The sequence below is a fragment of the Vombatus ursinus genome, unplaced genomic scaffold, assembly GCF_900497805.2.
Source record: "Vombatus ursinus unplaced genomic scaffold, bare-nosed wombat genome assembly UNPS02014810.1, whole genome shotgun sequence".
Taxonomy (NCBI): domain Eukaryota; kingdom Metazoa; phylum Chordata; class Mammalia; order Diprotodontia; family Vombatidae; genus Vombatus; species Vombatus ursinus.
The window spans coordinates 39,382,007-39,400,101 of record NW_020954588.1 but is presented as its reverse complement, the minus strand read 5'-3'; the positions used below and the strand labels follow the sequence as shown (position 1 = coordinate 39,400,101).

General features: G+C 45.6%; 1 protein-coding gene across 2 annotated transcripts in view; it reads left to right on the top strand.

Moving 5' to 3' along the window:
• The window catches only part of PPM1L (protein phosphatase, Mg2+/Mn2+ dependent 1L), a 308,025-nt gene that overhangs the window by 204,253 nt on the left and 85,677 nt on the right, over positions 1–18,095 (top strand). For both annotated transcript variants that reach the window (XM_027875764.1, XM_027875765.1), the window contains one exon: positions 14,695–14,869. In XM_027875764.1, coding sequence (XP_027731565.1) covers positions 14,695–14,869 — 175 coding nt within the window. The remainder of the gene's footprint in view (positions 1–14,694; positions 14,870–18,095) is intronic.

Below are 18,095 nucleotides of genomic sequence, written 5' to 3'. Positions count from 1 at the left end.
TCTTTCTTTCTTTCTTTCTTTCTTTCTTTCTTTCTTTCTTTCTTTCTCTCTTTCTCTCTTTCTCTCTCTCTTTCTCTTTCTCTCTCTCTCTCTGTGTCTCTCTCCCTTCCTTCCTTCCTGTCTGCTTTCTAGTCGGGTATGGACCAGCCAGCCCTTGTGTAGCAGAAGACGGCCCTGGACATGGATGGTGCAGCAGCCCTGACAGACCCTTGGCCCTGGACTCCCTCTGCTACAGAGCTGGCTGCTCACCAAGGAAGGCTTTGTCCACCCATGGATTCAGGCAGTCTCGATGTTCAGCTGAGTTCTACTGCTCAGCTGCCATGTCGTCATTGGACTTTTTAAAAATGAATAACTCATAGGTGTTTCATCATTTATTTATACCAGCCAGTCCTGTCCCTTTCTGGGTCCCCAAGGCCATTCTTACTTAGCATTCCAGGGCCACCTTGAACATATAACTCTCACAGAATCCATTGGAGCTAATATTGTCCTTTTATGGGATGTTCCTGGCAGGAGGCGCCAGCGTGGCCAACCTCATGATGGAAGCTCGTCAGGATTAACTGTTCTTTAGATGGGATGACTTTTCTCTGCACAAGTCAAGCAGGCTCTGCACTTTAACAATGCCATTTGACCCGTGCTTGTTCAGCCTGGCTGCTGAGAAAGGACAGGCAATCACCTGCCCAAGTGATCCGATGTGCCTGCTTTGGCCGGGTGCCACCTGCGTGTGCGGGAGATTCATGAAGGGCTCTAGGAGGAAGCTGTTTTTAGGATGACATCTCACAGGAGCGTTTTGGTGATTTTTTTTTTTTTAAAGAAAGGGGCCACTGTGGAAGTGTGATTACATTGGAGTGCGTAGATGAGTTTTTCTTTAGAATGCATTGTGAGAATTGAATTGACAAAACTCAAACAAATCATAACATTTGCAATAGATCTGAAGTCAGAAGGGTCCTTAGAGGTCATCTTGTCCAACCCCCTGGAAAGTGAAAGTCTAGGTTAGGGGCCTTGCCCAGGGTCACAAGAGTAAGTGGCAGAGTTGGGATTTGAACGCGAGACCTGTACCTCCAAATACAGTACCCTCTCTAATTCACCACGCTGTAGAGGAACATCACTAATAGTGCCTACTGTGCACCAGGCACTGTGCCAAGTGCTCTACAGATGTCATCTCACAACAGCCCTGGGAAGTAGGAGCTGTGATTACCCCCATTTTACAGATGAGGAAACTGAGGCAAACAGCAGTTAAGTGACTTGCCCGGGGTCACACAGCTAGTAAGCGCCTGCTGTGCCACTTAGCTGCCCTTGAACTAACAATCTTCTAGTGACTAGAGAACAAGAAGGAAGTGCTTCGTTTTTAAAGTCACAGCTACCTAGCTAATGCAGTCAACAAACACTTCAGAGCTTTGGGCTTTTTTCCTTTTGGAAGCCGCTTTTATGAGAACACCTGTGGGCCATGGTGACATCCTCTTCTCTAATGATCCCTTTCAGTCTGTTCATAGAAAATGCAGGCGTGATTTCTGTGGGAGCTGTGTTCTAGAAGGACTAGAGGCTGGCAGTGCCCAAGACGTCAGTATGAAATGTGAGTCCATTAGAACACGAGCCGTCTTTGCTGTCCATGCAGCAGCCCGAGGCGAAGGATGGGGCTGCTGCTGGCTTTTGGAGCAGCCCAGGTGAGGGGGGGATAGGTGGGTATTGGGAAGTGGGGAGGCTCAGTGAGGATTTGGACTTGTGGGATATGGACCTCTGGAACAGGCCCTCCCAAGGAATGAGGAACTGATGAATTACGTACAGTCGGTAAATCCCTAATCAGAGAGGCTGGTACTCTGCCTCTCTCCTACCAATCTCACGAGTCTTTAAGAGCCTTTGGGGGTGATAGAAGTTGGTGGCTGTGAAAATGTTCCACAGAAAGGTACTTTATGCTTCACCCCCGCCCCCATACCTGTAACAACCTGTCATTTAGGTGCTATGGGTTCATCTCCATTTTACAGATGAAGAAACAGAGGCTTGGACAGTTTAGGTGACTGATTAATGTCATGCCACACTGGCTTTGAGATTAAATATTATAAAATGAATAAATGATACTTGAAAAAAATTTGAGGAAGGTACTAGGAGAAGAAAGCCTGCAGTCAGCATCACTGTTACGCTGCCCTAAGACAGACCCGTCCATCTGTGGCAGGAAGTAGGTCACCTCATCAGAGTCCAGAGCAGAAAATCTTGAAGCTGATAGGAGCTATAGATAATGTCCCAGTAGTTAGCCTGTTTGTGAGATTGGCAAGCTCAAAAGAATGCTGATTTGGCAGGGACCATGGTACCAAAGTGCATGAAAGCTCTCTTGCTCTCTCTTTTTTAAAATATAATTGAGATGGATAGCGAGCCGTGCTCCTTTATTATAAAAGATAAGCCCAAATCAGAGATTTTTAAGATGAAAATTACAATCACCTCTCATTTTTCAGATCACCAGAACCTCTTATATTCCTATTTTTCACAATTCTGAAAATTACAATAATTTGGAGACTGGCTAATTTGAGCCTTCTTTCTGTCTTTATCATTAATCCACTCATTTTGAAATAATTTCAGGAAAGGGTGCTGAATAACAAGATCCTGGGGTGCTGAGAAGCAGCAAAAAAGAACAAACTTTCTCTGAATTAACTTAAGAAGAAAGGTTCTTTCCCCACTTTTATCCTCAGTGGTCTCGTTTGCCTCAGGAAGATGTCTGTGGGTGGCACAGGTATCCCTCGAACCTGGAATAGTTATACTTTCCAAAGAGCGAAGAAACAGGAGGAACTTAAATGCTAATGGCTAGTTAGAAAAAGGAAAAAAAATAACTGGCTTTGTGAAGTGTTTTGAGAATTCAGTGTTCCCAAAGGCCAAAGGGAGCAATAGGCAGGAATTCTTCATATTTCAGTTTTTGCATAATAAGGGTTTTGGCACTGGGCCCTTGTGGATCTTTGGCTTCTTGGCTAATGCCATCTCAGGTGCACTGCTAAGTTCCTGATCTTGTAAGAGATGGCCAACCTTTCCATTTTGGGATATTGGGAAGATGACTTGGCTTTTTTATTTCACCATCATCCTTCCCCTCCTCCGCCCCCATTCATACACATCCTGGAATGCTTTGGTTGTTAGAGATTTCTTTTGATGATCTTTGAAAGTCTAATTCTCCCAGAAGACGAGAGCACACTTATTTTCTAATATTAAATAGTATAGCTGAATTGCTTCCTACCCTCTAGTGGTCATAAAAAGGGATTGCCTTTGGTAAAATGGATTGTGTTTTATGAAAGCCTAATCTGAGATCTGAACGGTCGTGTCCTGGTGAGTGAAATGAAGAGGAATAATAGCTGGGTGTTTTTCTTTTAATATTGACTAGAGAGCTGCCCGAGCGTGGTACAGATCCTTGTGACAGCGTCTCAACACTTCACATTCCTAATTTCATCAAAAAGTGCTAGAGCCAATGAGAAGGTCATAGGATCACAGATGGAGAGCTGAAAAGCACCTCAAACTGAAATAGAGGTTAAGTGACTTGCCTAAGACCACACCAGCAGTAAGCCGCTGCAGCAGAATTTGAACCCAGATCTTCCTAACTTTAGGTCCGTTGCCGCGTCTGCTACACCATACTGCCTCTCAGAAACCCCAACAACAACCACCAATCTGGCTCACGAGGGTAAGAGCTGGGAGGAATCTTTGGGTTCATCTAGTCCCACCCCGTATTTTACCCAAAGGGGAACGTGAGGCCCAGAGAGGGAAGTGATTGATCTGCAGGCACACTGATGAGCAGAGCTTCTGATTCCTAACCCAGTGCTTTTCATAATAGCAAACACTGATGTCGGAGGTATCACAACCCCAAAGCTCTTTAGAGGTATCACTCAATGGTCTCCCCACCTCCGCCTTAGGAGATAGGCTGGGCAACCGGTATCATTTGCCTCATTTTAAAGATGGGGAAACTGAGGGTCAGAGAGGTAATTGGCTTATCTGTGGATGTGCAGTGAGGAAGTGATGGAGGTGGGCAATTACGTGGCTCTTCTAATGCCAAATCCATAATTCCTCTTGTGTTCCTACCGTGTGCCCATCATAGGACTGGCTTAGGTGGAATAGAGATGAAGGCTAAGGTAGGTCCCCGCCCTTGGAGAGCTTATATTCTTGCTGGGGAGATAGAATTGACTCTCAAATCAAGACAAGAACAACTCACCAGAGGGTCTAGGGAGGTGCGAAGCTGGGTGGCTTCAGTTTTAGGAGCCTAGTGTTGGGAAGGACTGAGGTGTTCTCCTTTGTAAGTCTCCCAGTGCTCAGTCAGTGTGAGGCGATGCTCCTCCTTAGGAGGTGGAGAGGCCTTCCTGGAGGAGGTGAGACTGGGCTTGTACTTTCATAAGTGGAATGAGAACCAGTGCTGACCAATTTTCCTGTGTTGTGCTGTCAAGGTGTCTAAGGGGCGTCGATTCGGAGAGTCCGGTATCAGTCGGGTGAATTGCCCCAGTGTCATCTGGATGAAGTTTCAGGTTGTGGGCCTTTGGTTGAGGGCACCTTAGAGGCATCCTTGATCTCCGAAGCCCAATCAGTGTTCCTCTGTTCCCTCTCCTCCATGTCCCTCCCCTCCCCTCTTACTCCTCATTTTATAACCGTAAGAAACTCCTGAATGAGAAAGCTCCTTCTGCCCATGAAGGTTGGGACCTTCTCTGCCCATAGTCCTAGGGAATTTCCTGGAGTGTGGAGCTGTTAAGTGACTCCCAATATTTAGTTCCACAACAAGGATGTGTTAGAGGTAGGACGAGAGCCAGGTTGTCCTAGTTCAGAGGCTGGCTCTCTGCTCACAATGCCACCTTCTCTGTAGGGCGATGATAAACCATCAGAGTAAAAATCCACCCATATCCCTTGTCATCTACTCACTGAACAGATATCTGTGGATCCTTAGAGGGGGAAGGAGCTTTGGAGATCACTTAATCCAGGGCTTCTTAACCTTCATGGGCCCCTTTGACTGTCTTCTGGATCCTGTGGGCCCCTTCTCAGAGTCATGCTTTTAAATTCATAAAGTAAAATACATAGGATGACAAAGGGAAGCAATTATGTTGAAATAATTATTAAAATAATTAAAAAACCAGATTTGTGATATAGCCATCTATCTAGTGGCAGGTCTAATGACAGTAATTTTGAAGTCGTGCTGAGTGTAAGTGATATCTAGAAGTAGCTGCAGTAACTGTAATGTGATATGAAAATATCTGTGATTTCTATTGGCGACAGAGTCCCAGGTGCCGCTCATATCATACTGCTCTGGTTTGTTTCCTACGTGCATTATTGAAGGAAATGCTAAATTTCAGTTAGAGGTTAGTAAAAATAAAAATGCAATTTTTCTCTCATTCAAGTTCACAGACCACCCCCTTCCCCCCATAGACCTCCTGCATGGATCCCAAGTGAATTGCCCCTGATCTAGTCCAGCGCTCTCACTTAACCAATGAGAACTGAAGGCCAGAGCACAAATGCCATTTGTCCAAGCTAATGTGTCTAGTTAGTGAGAGAGCCAAGGCTTTTGCCTCCTGGACCAGTGGATATTCCATGACATCACTGAATGCCTGTGATACACTTGGTTTTTTGGTAGATGTGAGGGACACACAAATGTATAAGACAGAGTTCCCTGCTCTCAAGACGCTCGTAGTCTTGGGTGGGGTGGTTTGTGTTTTGTGTGTATTTGTGTCTGTCCAGAGAGGAGAGAGGCTTATCTCATTATGTTTTGTCTGGGAAAGGCATTAGCTCTTTGTGTACTTAAAGTTTGACTTCTTTTTCATGATTTTTTCATTCTTTGTGATTATAGCCATTGTGTGCATGTGGTCATAGAGTTCTGCCTACTTTTTGTCCCACATTTTTTCATCACATCTTCTCGTGTTTCTCAGAATTCCTCATTTTGGTCCTTAATTACTGCACAGTACTACATGGTTGCATGCTCCTACCACACTTTGTTCTGCTGTGCCCCACTGTTCCCACTTGTTTTCTATCACCAACCAAAAAAGTGACATGGAGATTTTGGTCCATGCTGGGACTTTGGTTCTGTCTTGGACTTCCTCAGAGTTTGCTTCCATTGATGGTATTGCTTGGTCAAAAGTAATACATGATTAAATTTTTTTGTTTTATTTTGTTTTTTGCATGATTTTGAATTGATATCCAGAATGGTTGGTGGGTATTTTAAGGCGCCTGTCTTCTCCCAGCCCCTCCAACATCGACTGTTGCCAAGTAACCTCACTAGACTTCACTTTCAGTGCGCTTGGCTTGGCCTTTCACCCTGGATGTGGGAGTGAAAGCCGAGGGGGCGGCCACTGACGAAGATGCTGCCCTCCATTTACGTAATATTCCCAGTGAGGCTCAAAATGTCGGAGGGTGTTGTTGCCAGCCAGAATCCTACCAGCCCTCACAGGGGAAGAATAACTCAATCTAGTCTTTGATGTTTCCTAATTTAATATCCTGCGCTCCTTTCCGAGCAGGCGAGTGGACTCATTCTGACATTGTTTTCCGAAAGAGCCTGGAGCCAAAGAGCAGCTGTCAGGAGTTAATGATATGTTACCATAAGGAAGATGAATTCCATGGTAGACACGAGTAAATTAAAGTGCGAGGCTGTGCTTCTCGCTGCTGCCGGATCGTCATGTACATCCAGCCTCCTGCAAGGGCAGTGAAACCTTGCCCATATCAGAATGCTCGGCCTCCTCTCCCGGCTGCCCTGGCCCCTAGCTTCCCGCCAGGTCCCGCTGGGCCCATGTGACACTCCTGTTCTTTACACAAACCTGGCGACATTATCTCTCCGTGGAATTCAGCTCCCTTCCTAACTTCTATGTCCAGGGCGGCTCCCTCGTCTCCCTGCCCCTCCTTAGTGCCCAGGCCTGTGCTGATGATTCCTTCCAGCAGAGAGGGGTGCTTAGGGAGGCAGACCCAGCATGTTGAGGGGCGGGAGGGAGCAGCTGGCACTCTGCCGTCGACCTTGGCCCGGAGAGCTGGCACTGTTTCCTTCTGACCCAAGGGAAGAGGGGCCAGTCCTTCTCCTCATTCCCATCCACCTTCCAGGCTGCAGCACAGCATGTTACAAGAGGATTCAGTGCCAGCCCAGCACAGTGTGTGGGAGCACAGAGATGTTTGTGTAAATAAAACTTTACAAAAACTTCTACTGTTGCCTCCTGGAAGGGAGTATTTGTCCCATCCAGCTCAATGGGCCATGAAGATTCCTCGAGGCTCAAATGTCAGTTTGCAATAAAATTAGAGTAAAATATGCTTAATGCAAGTCAAAAGGGAGTCAGAAGACTCAAGAATGCAGGAACTGGTTTTATGTAGGACCCAGCCCAAGCCAGCAAGCACTGGTGGAGTGTCTCCTAGCTAGATACAGGGTATAAAGGCAAAATGAGAACTCTGCCCTGCCCTCAGGAAGCTCACATTCTATGAAGCAAACACAGCACTCACCCAGATCACGAAAGGCCTCGTGGCGCTGGAGTCCAGCCTTGACTAGCCAAAATGAGTGTCATGATCATGACGTGCTGGACGGAGAACCAGCCTCGGAGCCAGGAGGATCTCGTCCTGCCGTACTGGTGTCATCAGTCACTCACCCTCTTGGGCTCTGGGCAGCTCTCTGAGCCGAGACCTCTCCCAGTGAAATCACAGGTTCATTCCCCATCGCCATCCCTCCCTCTGGCACTCTAGGGTTTGCAAAGTGCCCGGCACACAAGAATGCTTAATAAGTGCTTGTTTGTTGGCCGATCGTGTCTCACTGGGTCTTCACAACCATCCCAGTATCTGCATTTTACAAGAGAAAACGAAGGGTCAGAACAGTCCCATGGTTTGCCCATATCCTACAGGGGACTCCAGCGGCTGGTAAGTGCAGTGCCTGGAGCAGAATAGGTGCTTCATAAATGCTTGTTGACTGACTCATTAGAACTGGGGAGGGAGCCTCTTTTAGGAGTGACAGGGAACCTCTGCAAAGTCCTAGGGACTGTGCTTGGAGCAGAGCCTGGCTTTGGGTGGCTTTTAGGATGGACATCTTTGTGGGGGTCCTCGAATCACCCAATCTCAGCCACAGGATTTGTTCCCAAAGGCACTTTGAAACTAGCACTGCTTTAGACCCAGCAACTGAAATTCAACTCACTCCAGCCTTAATAGGAGAAAAAGAATTCTTAGCCCTATTTTGAAAGTAAGATGTAATGGAGTTTTTTGAGTTTCTTAAAACTTGGAGGAGCAGTTGCTCGTCTTTAGGCTTAAACATGTTGAGAAGTTGGTTTTAGCCGTCAGGTATACCCCTTCTCGGTTTCCCCTGTTCCCACTCCCCAGATCATCCTGACTAGTAACCCTGATGACTGTTTCTCTCTCTCCCTGCTCAATCCCCCCCTCCCCTTCTTTCTCCCCTACTCCCCATCTCTTTTTCACTTTACCTGTCCCTTCTTCCTCCTTCCCCCTTTCTCTCCCCTGCCTGGATCTGATCTGTCCCCCAGACCCGCTGTTGGCACCTCATGCAGTGTCTTTTGAATTTGTCCCTCTGTATTTCTAAGCTCTCACCCTAGTCTAGAACTTGCCGCCTCACGTGGATTGATCCCCAGCTTCCTTGATGCCCTTCCTACCTTCACCGTCCCACCCACCAAACCATCCTACCCCTGGGAGCTGCCTAAAAGTATTCCCTCAGTACCATTTCTTCTTCTTCTCTCCCTCCTCACAAGCTTCCTGTGCTTTTCTTTCACCAAATATACCACACGTGAACTTGGGATAGGAGTCACATGTTCCTGGAGCTTCCCTGCTCACGTCTCTGTGACCAACCTCGTTTCTCATTTTCCCTCCACTTGGAAATCCACCTTCTCCTCTCAACAAATCTCTCACCTTGAAAACCTGTTTCTGACATGGCGGGTGTGTCAACTTGTTTTGTGTGACTTCATCTGTATGATGGGCATTGTATTTCTTGCCTTCTCAATGGAGAGGGGAGGGGTAGAAGGAGGAAGAGAAATTAGAACTGGAGGAAAAATGAAAACCTGTTTCCGAACTCCTCTGAAATATCTCCTGCGATTGATCCTTCCTCCCGTGCCCCCATATCCCGTTTGCTGCGCCCTCTCAGTCCTCTGTTACCCTCCTAGTCCTTGGAAGCTCCTCAGTAATCATTATTAAGTTAGTAGCACGCTGGATAGAGATTTGGCCTTGGAGTCAGGCAGACATGGGCTCAAGTCTCATCTCTGACCCTAGACACTTACCCTTCCATTGTGGCAGATGCTGTGGAAGATGGTGACCTGCCATCATGTTGTCCATCTGCATCAGGGAAGGGAGCGTGAGTTTCTTCCCTGATTAAATCTCAAGTCTGGACAGCGACAGCGATGATAATGATAATAAGTTATTGGAGAATACATTTATTGCATAGACTTCATGGTATGTTGTTTTGTAAAAACGTTGGTTTTCCCACCATTTCATGTATCTTTCAGGTTGATCCTGGGTCTTCCATTCCGAGTGTGGCCTCCACAGTGTAGGGCAGTGACCTCTGACCTTGGTCCGAGGCGCTGGCTGGTTGACACTTTACTTCTAATATGGCTTGTGGAATATTTCAATGGCCTTCGTATTGAGTTCCAAGAAAGATACTCAATTCCATCTTTGTATGGGTAAATGATGTAGTCTTACCCTCATGTGGCTAGGTGGAGGTTGAGCCCAAAGGGTATAATTTTATCTGCTGGGGGGATTCCTGTAACTCCTTGGTGCCAGGATCCCCTTCAGTCTGAGTTAGGCAGCTTCGACTCACGCCTGCGGAGTCTGTTTTTGCTTCTTGCTTCTATGGGCACCAGACAGCAGAGGGTGATGTGAGCACAGGTGTATGTTTACTACCAAAAGGTATCACAGACCCTTTAAAAACGCTATGTGATTCATTTGCTCTTTAGGAGGAGGAGGGTATGTTAATAGTTTGAATGCCACATGAGCTTGCATTCACTGAGTAATATATTCATGTAATTCATAGAATCTCTGAATTGGAAGGGACCGCAGAGGCCAGCCAGCCCACTCTAGGTCTGGAAGAAGAAATGTCTGCATTACACCTGACAGCTGGTCCTCCTGCCTCTGCATCAGGGCCTCCCAGGATGGGGAGCCCCTTCCTCCTGAGGCAGCCCTGCCCACTCAGACAAGGCTTAGGAAGTTTGTCCGGATCAAGCCCAAAGCTGCCTCTTTGCCGCTTCTGTCCAGTCCTCATCGTTCTGCCCTCCGGGGCCAATTAGAAAATGTCTAATTCCTTAACCGTGGCAAGTGATTCATACAGAGTTAGTATACTTGTTGAATGAATGAATGAATGAATGAATGAGACAAAGAAGTTCAGCAGAAAGAACCTGAGTTCTCGACCTCAAGAGACCCGAGTTCTCATCCTAGCTCCAAGATGTACTAGCTGGGAGACCTGGGCAGGTTGTAGTCTTTAGAGCTGGGAGGGGCTTGAGTATGGAACTGGAATCCTAAGGGACCCTTTGTTCTATAGAGGAGGAAACGGAGACCTCAAGAAGTGAGAAGTGTTGTGAAGAAAGTACTTTGAAAACCTTCAAGTCCTGTAGAAATAGGAGTCCAGTGAATGAGTATGAAGCACCTACTATGTGTGACGCCCATAGTAACATCATAGTAGACTACAATATTATTCCAAACATAGCACATTATGCACTGGGGACACAATACAGTGAATGAAACACTCCCCACTTGCCCAGAGTTTCCATTTTGATGGTACTTAGTAGTTGGAGGTATTTGAGCAAATAAATCCTGTTTAGAAGACATCCTGTGCAGTGATGTATTCTTGGCTTAGCATGGGTCACTGCTAATGGTCCTAATGGTTTGCAATGACCCTTAATGAATCTTCACATTTGGGCTTGGTTCATTGGGCCACTCCAAATTAGGTTTCAATCTGTAAGTGAGCAGATTTGTGAATTCAGCCTACTTTGGGGCCATTCATTTAATGGCTTCTGAATGGCAACTGCTAATGACATAGAACAATTCCATTTGCTGGGGACAGAAACCCTCTTCTCTATCTGGGGTAATGAGAGTGGTCTTTGATGGCGGAGCTTCCTCACCCAGCCAATATGAGCCTTTGGAAAGCTTTTTGTAGGGGCCAACTTGGATCAGCCCTTATCCAAAACAACACCAGCGTCCCCTGCCTCAGATCGTAAATAGGAGAATACCTTTAAAAGTATGAAGCATTCCATAGACACAAGAGATAGACCATGATAATCACTGTTGTTATTTCTGGAATGAACAATTGGTTTGGCTGGCCCAGAATTTAAACTCCCTCCAGGTAAAATTTAAGAGTATAGACTTTAATGATAATTTTCTTGCTAGTGGCATTAACCACTAATGTCAGATGATGATGATGATGATGATGATAGCAAATACATGGATATACATACATATACCACTTTAAGGTTTTCAAAGTACTTTATGGGTATTTGCTTTTGATCTCACAACCCTGCAAGGTAGTGCTGTTATTATCCCTATTATACAGATGAGGAAACTGAGACAAACAAGTTAAATGACTTGCCCAGGATCACACAGCTAGTAAGTATCTGGGGTTGGATTTGAATTCAGGTCTTCCTGACTCCAGGTCAAGCGTTCTATTCACTGTGCCTCCTATGCCGTTTCAGTTCAATTCAATAAGCCCGCATTAAGCACCTGTCCTAGGCCCTGGAGATACTCATGCTCAAGCACCACTTCAGAGTTCGGTGCATCTGTGGTCTCATCCATCTGGCCTTCCCTCCAGTGGTTCAGACTGGAACCCATCCTTTTCCCCCTGATGTGGATGCTTTTCCATGTTTTCCTGTGAACCTTCCACGGAGAATCCACTCCGTAGGCTAGGCAGCACCCTCAGTTTCTGCTGCTATCTCTAGTGATCCAGCAGAGTATTCTGGGACACACAAAGACAACAAAGAGAGAGGCCCAGGATCACTCCTCTTCCGAGAGGTGGCACAGGAGCATCGCTTTAATAACGCGGCATTATGGTTACATTCCGTTTTTGGAATTCCACCGAGATTCTAGGATTTTAAGTTTCCCCTTTTTGTTGTCTATTACTTGCTCATATCGCATTGTTATCCCCCAGGCAGTTAATAATCTGGCAGGGAATCTGTGTGGGCTTCTCTTGAACATAAGGTTAAATTATCATATGAATACATTTAGAACATCAACTGAATGTAACGGTGTTTCCTGACACTGCCTGGAAAAAGGGAAGACTTGGCCGGGGGCCATTTTCCTCCCGTAGGTTGCAGAAACCTCTCACAATGAAAATAACCTGCACCCAGAAATGACATAGTTTGTAAAAAAGTAATGGAAAGGATGGACCCCAGTTTTATCCAGCTCTGCATTGTGATTTTGACAGACAAAAATTAATCTAAATGGGAAGGAAACATGGCATTGGATGGATTCACTGATGTTCAACTGATTCTTTTAGAATATGTTGGGGATCTATTTCCTGGACATCTAAGTCATTTCCAAGGAAAAACTAAAACTGAATGTTGTTATTCAACAGCTAGATATTGTGAGTTAAAAATAGTACTTCTCTGATGTGCCTTTCAGGCTCCTGGTGTCAGAAGGAAATCATTATTAAATGCTAGAATTAAATGTGTTGTGCTTATGTGGTGAGCTCATTTACATTTTATGAAATAATTTCATTCGTTCTGTACTGACTGGCTTGCATGCAAATTGAACACAGTTTCAGTGAGATTATCAGGTTGTAATTTAATCAGCAATTGACTTAGAGAATCTAAATATAAACCCAGGAAGACGTTGTTAGGTGCTTGCATCTGGCTACTCCCCAGGCTGAAATATTCCCCTCTTTTCTTTGGGGGGCTTTTCTTGGTGGGCAGGGGTTCCACTGGCCTTATTTTCTTTTTCCATTCTAAGTTGCAAAGAGGTAACTAGGAAAATGCCAAAGAAACAGATTAGAGACCATGAAAGTTGGGCTGGGTCCTCTCTCTTTTCCCATTTCCCCCATCCCAGTAATGAGGTACAAAGGAGGAAGAACCTGGTAGCTGTCTAAAAACATGTAGGGATGTACAGGATGAAGTGCGTGGCATCCCACTGCATTACGGCACTCCAACAACATGGAGCCCCTTTGTTAGAAGGTAATGAATCTAAATGGGAGTGTGCTCATCGCAGGTAAGACAGGACCCAGTGCTGGACCCCAGTGGGCAAGACCATATGCCTACAATTAAGAATCTTTCTTTCCATTCAATTCAGCCGTTACTGTGTGCAAAATTCTATGTGAGCAGCTGGGAACACAGTAATAAAAATGACAAGGTCCTTTCCCATAAGGAGCTGGGGAGCAAAGAAAACCATGAGGACCCTATCTCCATATCCTCTTTGGATAGTTTTAAAGCCACCCTCAGTCCTTCAGAGTCATGACTGAGTGGATGGCTATTTGGCAGTAGGGTTTGAGGGAGACTGGAGACTGGGAGGATGGTTAGGAAGTCATTGGAGCCATTCAGGGATTGGTCTTGGGAGTCGTAGCAGTAGAGATTTCTACATCTATTTTTGGGAGGGGACAGATGGGCAATGCAGTACAAAAGGAGGAGCCTGAGAGGATTTGGTGACTCATTGGACACGGAAGACATGGGAAAGAAAGACTCCAAAATGTTGAGCCTTGTGCTCTGGGCTGAATTACTTTTACCATTGACAAAGATGGGGATGGCAGGAAGAGAAGCACATTTTAAGAAAATGGACTCACTTTACTAATATTTGTCCTTCCAATAGCGTTTATAGTTGATGCCTAATGGAGAAAATAATTCAATTGAGCCATCATTTATTAAACACCCAGGTTGTGCCAGGCACTGTGAACTTCCCTTGTGCCTTCCTTCCTGGAGAAGAATTCAGTTGAACCTAAAGGCCTTCAAGGCAGGGACTGTCTGGTTTTTGTCTTGCATCTTTAGCACTGGGTTTCAGAGTAGGGAGGGAAGCCAAGATGAATTTAGTTTTAAATACAGTAAATTTAGGTCATAAAGGGATATGTAGGTGAAAATGCCCACTGCAGTTGGGAGCTTGGGGACAAATTCTGGGTTATCTGTGAAACTGTGATAACTGTGACTCGTACGTTGATAAGGAAAGCAGGGAGTGAGATGGGCAGGGATTCAAGGACTGAGCCCTTAATTTAGGGAGTAGGGAGAGAATGAGGAGGCCAAAAGGAAAAGAAAAGGTAGGAGAACCACAGTAGGGTAAGGGACATAATAGAGAAAATGGGAGAAGAGAATTTCCAGCAATGTAACTGGTGTGACCCATGCCAGTCCTCGGCATGCCTTCATCCTTGTCCATGCTCCCCATAAGCTCACAACTGGGGGTCCAGCCCGAGTGCTGCAGGCCCTCTTCTATTCCTCCTGACATCTCCGGATAACAGAGACGAAGAACTTGGGAAAGAGATCTTTTGGAAGGGGGAGACTGAGGAGCTCTTGAATATTAACTGTCTGTTTTCAAAATGAGTCCTTTGTGTGCCTGGAGGTTGGGGCTGAGGTCGGGAGCGCAGTGTAAAAATGACGGCCTAGTTGACTGGCCCGAGGATTGCTGCAGTCATCTGCACTTTTTACTTCTCTCTTGCCCTATCAGTCCGTCAGTCATTGATTGATTTTTGCCCCGTGCATTCACCTTCAGGTTTTCAAGTTCTGGCGTGTAAGCTGCACCTGGAGCTCAGAACTCTAACCAATAAATAAAGGTTCAGGTTGAATAGATGAAGGACTAATCCAGTTTGTTTTTTTTTTCCTTGTTTTATGACAGTCAGCTGCTGAATATGTGAAATCCCGCCTGCCTGAGGTCCTGAAACAGCATCTCCAGGACTATGAAAAGGACAAAGAGAACAGCGTGCTGTCCTACCAGGCCATCCTGGAGCAGCAGATTCTGTCCATCGACCGAGAGATGCTGGAAAAACTGACTGTCTCCTACGATGAAGCAGGTATGGCTGACAGCTTCCTTCTTTGCAAAGGCGAGAAGAATGTGTCTGGGCCGTTGCCAAAATTAGTGCCTTTTGAAAAGGGAGGAGATGAATGGCAAACACAGGGTTCATAACTAGAGTATGCTTGAGAAAATTTTCTTATACAACATGAAATGTAAGACTTGTCTGTCGATTCCTGAAACAGGTGGTTAAATACCAAATCACTTAAAAAAGAGAAAGCTGTTTTACTAATGGGATTTTCTGGTCTCTTATCTATTATGAGTTCTTATTGATCTAATCTTAAATGTCAATTCTCTAGTTTGCTCTCTTTCCTTGGAAACATTAGATTAGTCTAGCTGAGAAACCATTTACTCATTCATTCAGTAGGCATTTATTAAGCACTTACTGTGTGTAAGGCACAGTGTTCTCTTCTAGGATAACAGAGACAAAAATAAAAACAGATCCTGCCCTCAATGTGTTCTGTGTTTTGTGAGGGATAGAATATCTAATGAAGGTATAAGAATTTGACAATCCTTTTCCTCATTATGTGCCTGACACATAGTAAGCACGCAATACATATTTTTCCTTCCTTTCTTCCATTGAGGGTTATTTGGGTTCCTGGCCTTCCTCAGTTTGGAGATGACTTTAGAAAGCTAGGAAGATGCTTAACTCTAAGCAGGGTGGCTGTAGCGCACTGAGAGCCGGACCAGAAGAAGATGGCGCCCTGGTTGCACCCTCACCCACTGCATGGCTATTGGTTGAGGAACTGGGCCCCAGTGGTTTTTGGTTTCTAAATCTATATGGTGAGGATTCAATAATTGTGCGCTTAAGTAATTTAACATTTATTATGATCTGTTAACATGTAATATGTGTTATAACATACATGTATCCATATATGTGTGTCTGTATATCTATATCCATCTGTCCATCCATCTATCCATCTATCTATCTATCTATTGAATTGTCTCCCCTTCCATCCCCTCCCCCCATTAGACTGTGAGCTCCTGGAGGGCAGGGATTGCCTTTTGCCTCTTTTTGTATCCTGAGTGCTTAGCACAGTCCTTGGCACATAGTAGATGCTTAGTAAATGTTGATTGAGATAGCTCTCACCTGGAGCACTTTGTCCTTCTCACCACCATTCCATGCATGCCATCTCCCTCAGACTTGGGCTTAAAACTTGTTTCTTCTGTGGCTGATGATAATTGCTAGCATTCATTTGCAAAACACTTTACTTACATTATCTCGTTTGGGCCTCCTAATAACCATCCAAGGCAGGAGGGCATTTTGAGGGGAGCTCATGCAAGCATATTCAACATTTTGTTAGATCCTACTCCATGCTCATTGAAGGAAATAATTTCAGTAAACAGAAAAGAAGAAATAAATTAGAAAGATTTGTAATCTAGTCAGGAGTAATTTTTCCTAATAGCTCACAATATATTTGGATCAGGTGGTGAGAGAGATCAGATATTTCCTCTACATCAGATATTTCCGGTAACCAGCGGGAGTACCGTTGGACCTTGAACCCTGTGATAAGTATGTAGCTCAGATGCTTCATGCTGCCATAGTACCGTGTGCATTTTCCATTTTGGTCTCTCGTCCTCCTGAAACGGCCCTCTCAGTTTTAGGAAGTGGCTCACTGGACGGCATCCCAGTCTCTAGAAAGGCTAATCCATCGTTAATGCCTGTCCTCTGATAAATCCTCCTGAATGCCGTAATGGATAGCGCCCCCATCGGCGGTTCCCTTAAGCCGACCACCAGAAACCAACGAGTAAGAAACACTTCTGAGGCATTGTTTAAAGCGTTGGCCCGGAGTACTGGGTGGCCAGTGCTTGGTTTCCCAGCCTTCTCTCGGTCCTTCTCTCTCTCTCTTTCCTCCTCCTCTCTCCTTCTCTTGTGTCCGTGTATGTCTACAAGTACACCTTCCCTATATAGAATGCTAAAGCTGGAATAACTAACGTTTACATGACCCTTGAGGGTTTGCAGAGGGTCTCCACGACAACCCTGAGAGTTCGGTGCTATTTTCAGCCTCATTTTACAGCTGAGGAAATTGAGGCTTGAGCGATTAAGGGACTTACTGATACGTGTCTGCAGTGGGATTGGAACCGACGTCTTATTGACTCGAGGTCTAGCACGTAACACCTCGCTAGGTAACTGCCTGGAAAGGGACTTCCATGATCCTCTAGTCTACCAATGTCTCATTTTATGCGAGGACAAAGAAGGCTCAGAAAGGCAGACACAGCTGCCAAGTGATGCAGCGGAGAGAGCCTGGGATTTCTGAATTTGCAGGAACTGAGTTTGAATCCTGCCCCAGACCTGTACTATCTGCTTGACCCTGGGCAAGTCACTTAACCTCTCTCTGCCTTAGTTTCCTCATCTGTAAAGTGGGGATTATGATTGCACCTATCAGAAGAGATAATCAAATGAGATATTTATAAAGCACTTTCAAGCCTTCGAGTGCCATATAAATATTAGCTGTTATTTATTTTTGTGGTAAAGCAGCATCAAAGCCTGATCTTGAACCCAGGAATGCTGATTGCAAGCCTTCTTTCCCTTGTACCATATTGCATTAATTCAGTTCACCTCAACAGACGTCCACTAGGTGGCCCCTAGGTCTGCTGAGGACTAGAGAAGCAGTCAGGCAAAACCAAAGCATTTGCTGTCCTCAGGGAGCGTGCAGTCTGCTCCGAAGGGGATACAGGCGTAGAACGCCGGCGCGGTTGGATGAGTGCAGACCTTCTTTATATAGATCACCAGATCCTCCTTCAAGGAGCATCCCTTGGGGGGGCAGGGGCCGTGTATGATGCAACACAGATAAATCGGTCTTTAATTATCTGAAACGCTCTGAGAACCAGACAGTTTCCCAAAGTACTTCTGAGTCCCTAAATACTTGTTACAAACTCTGTAGTCTAGAGCTGTGTTCTTTACCCAGAGGAGAACCTCCAGCCCCTCATTTATGAGCCTTGCTTCACCCCCAAGCTTAATGAAGTCAGCGTTCTAGTTTTCAAGATTAGATTAGATTAGAAGTAGCCAGTTAGAAATGGAGCTGAAAGCAAAGTCAGAGATAGAAACAGCACAGATGGACCGTGCTGCCTGGGGCCATTTAGTGCTAGGGTACATCACCCCTGTGCTACGCCCCTTGGGCTGCGTGGGTAACCCTGGAACACAAGACTGGACAGTGGTGGGCCAGAAGACCCACTCCCAGGGTCTGGACCAGCTGCTCTGTCCAGAAAAAGATGCAATGGGCCTG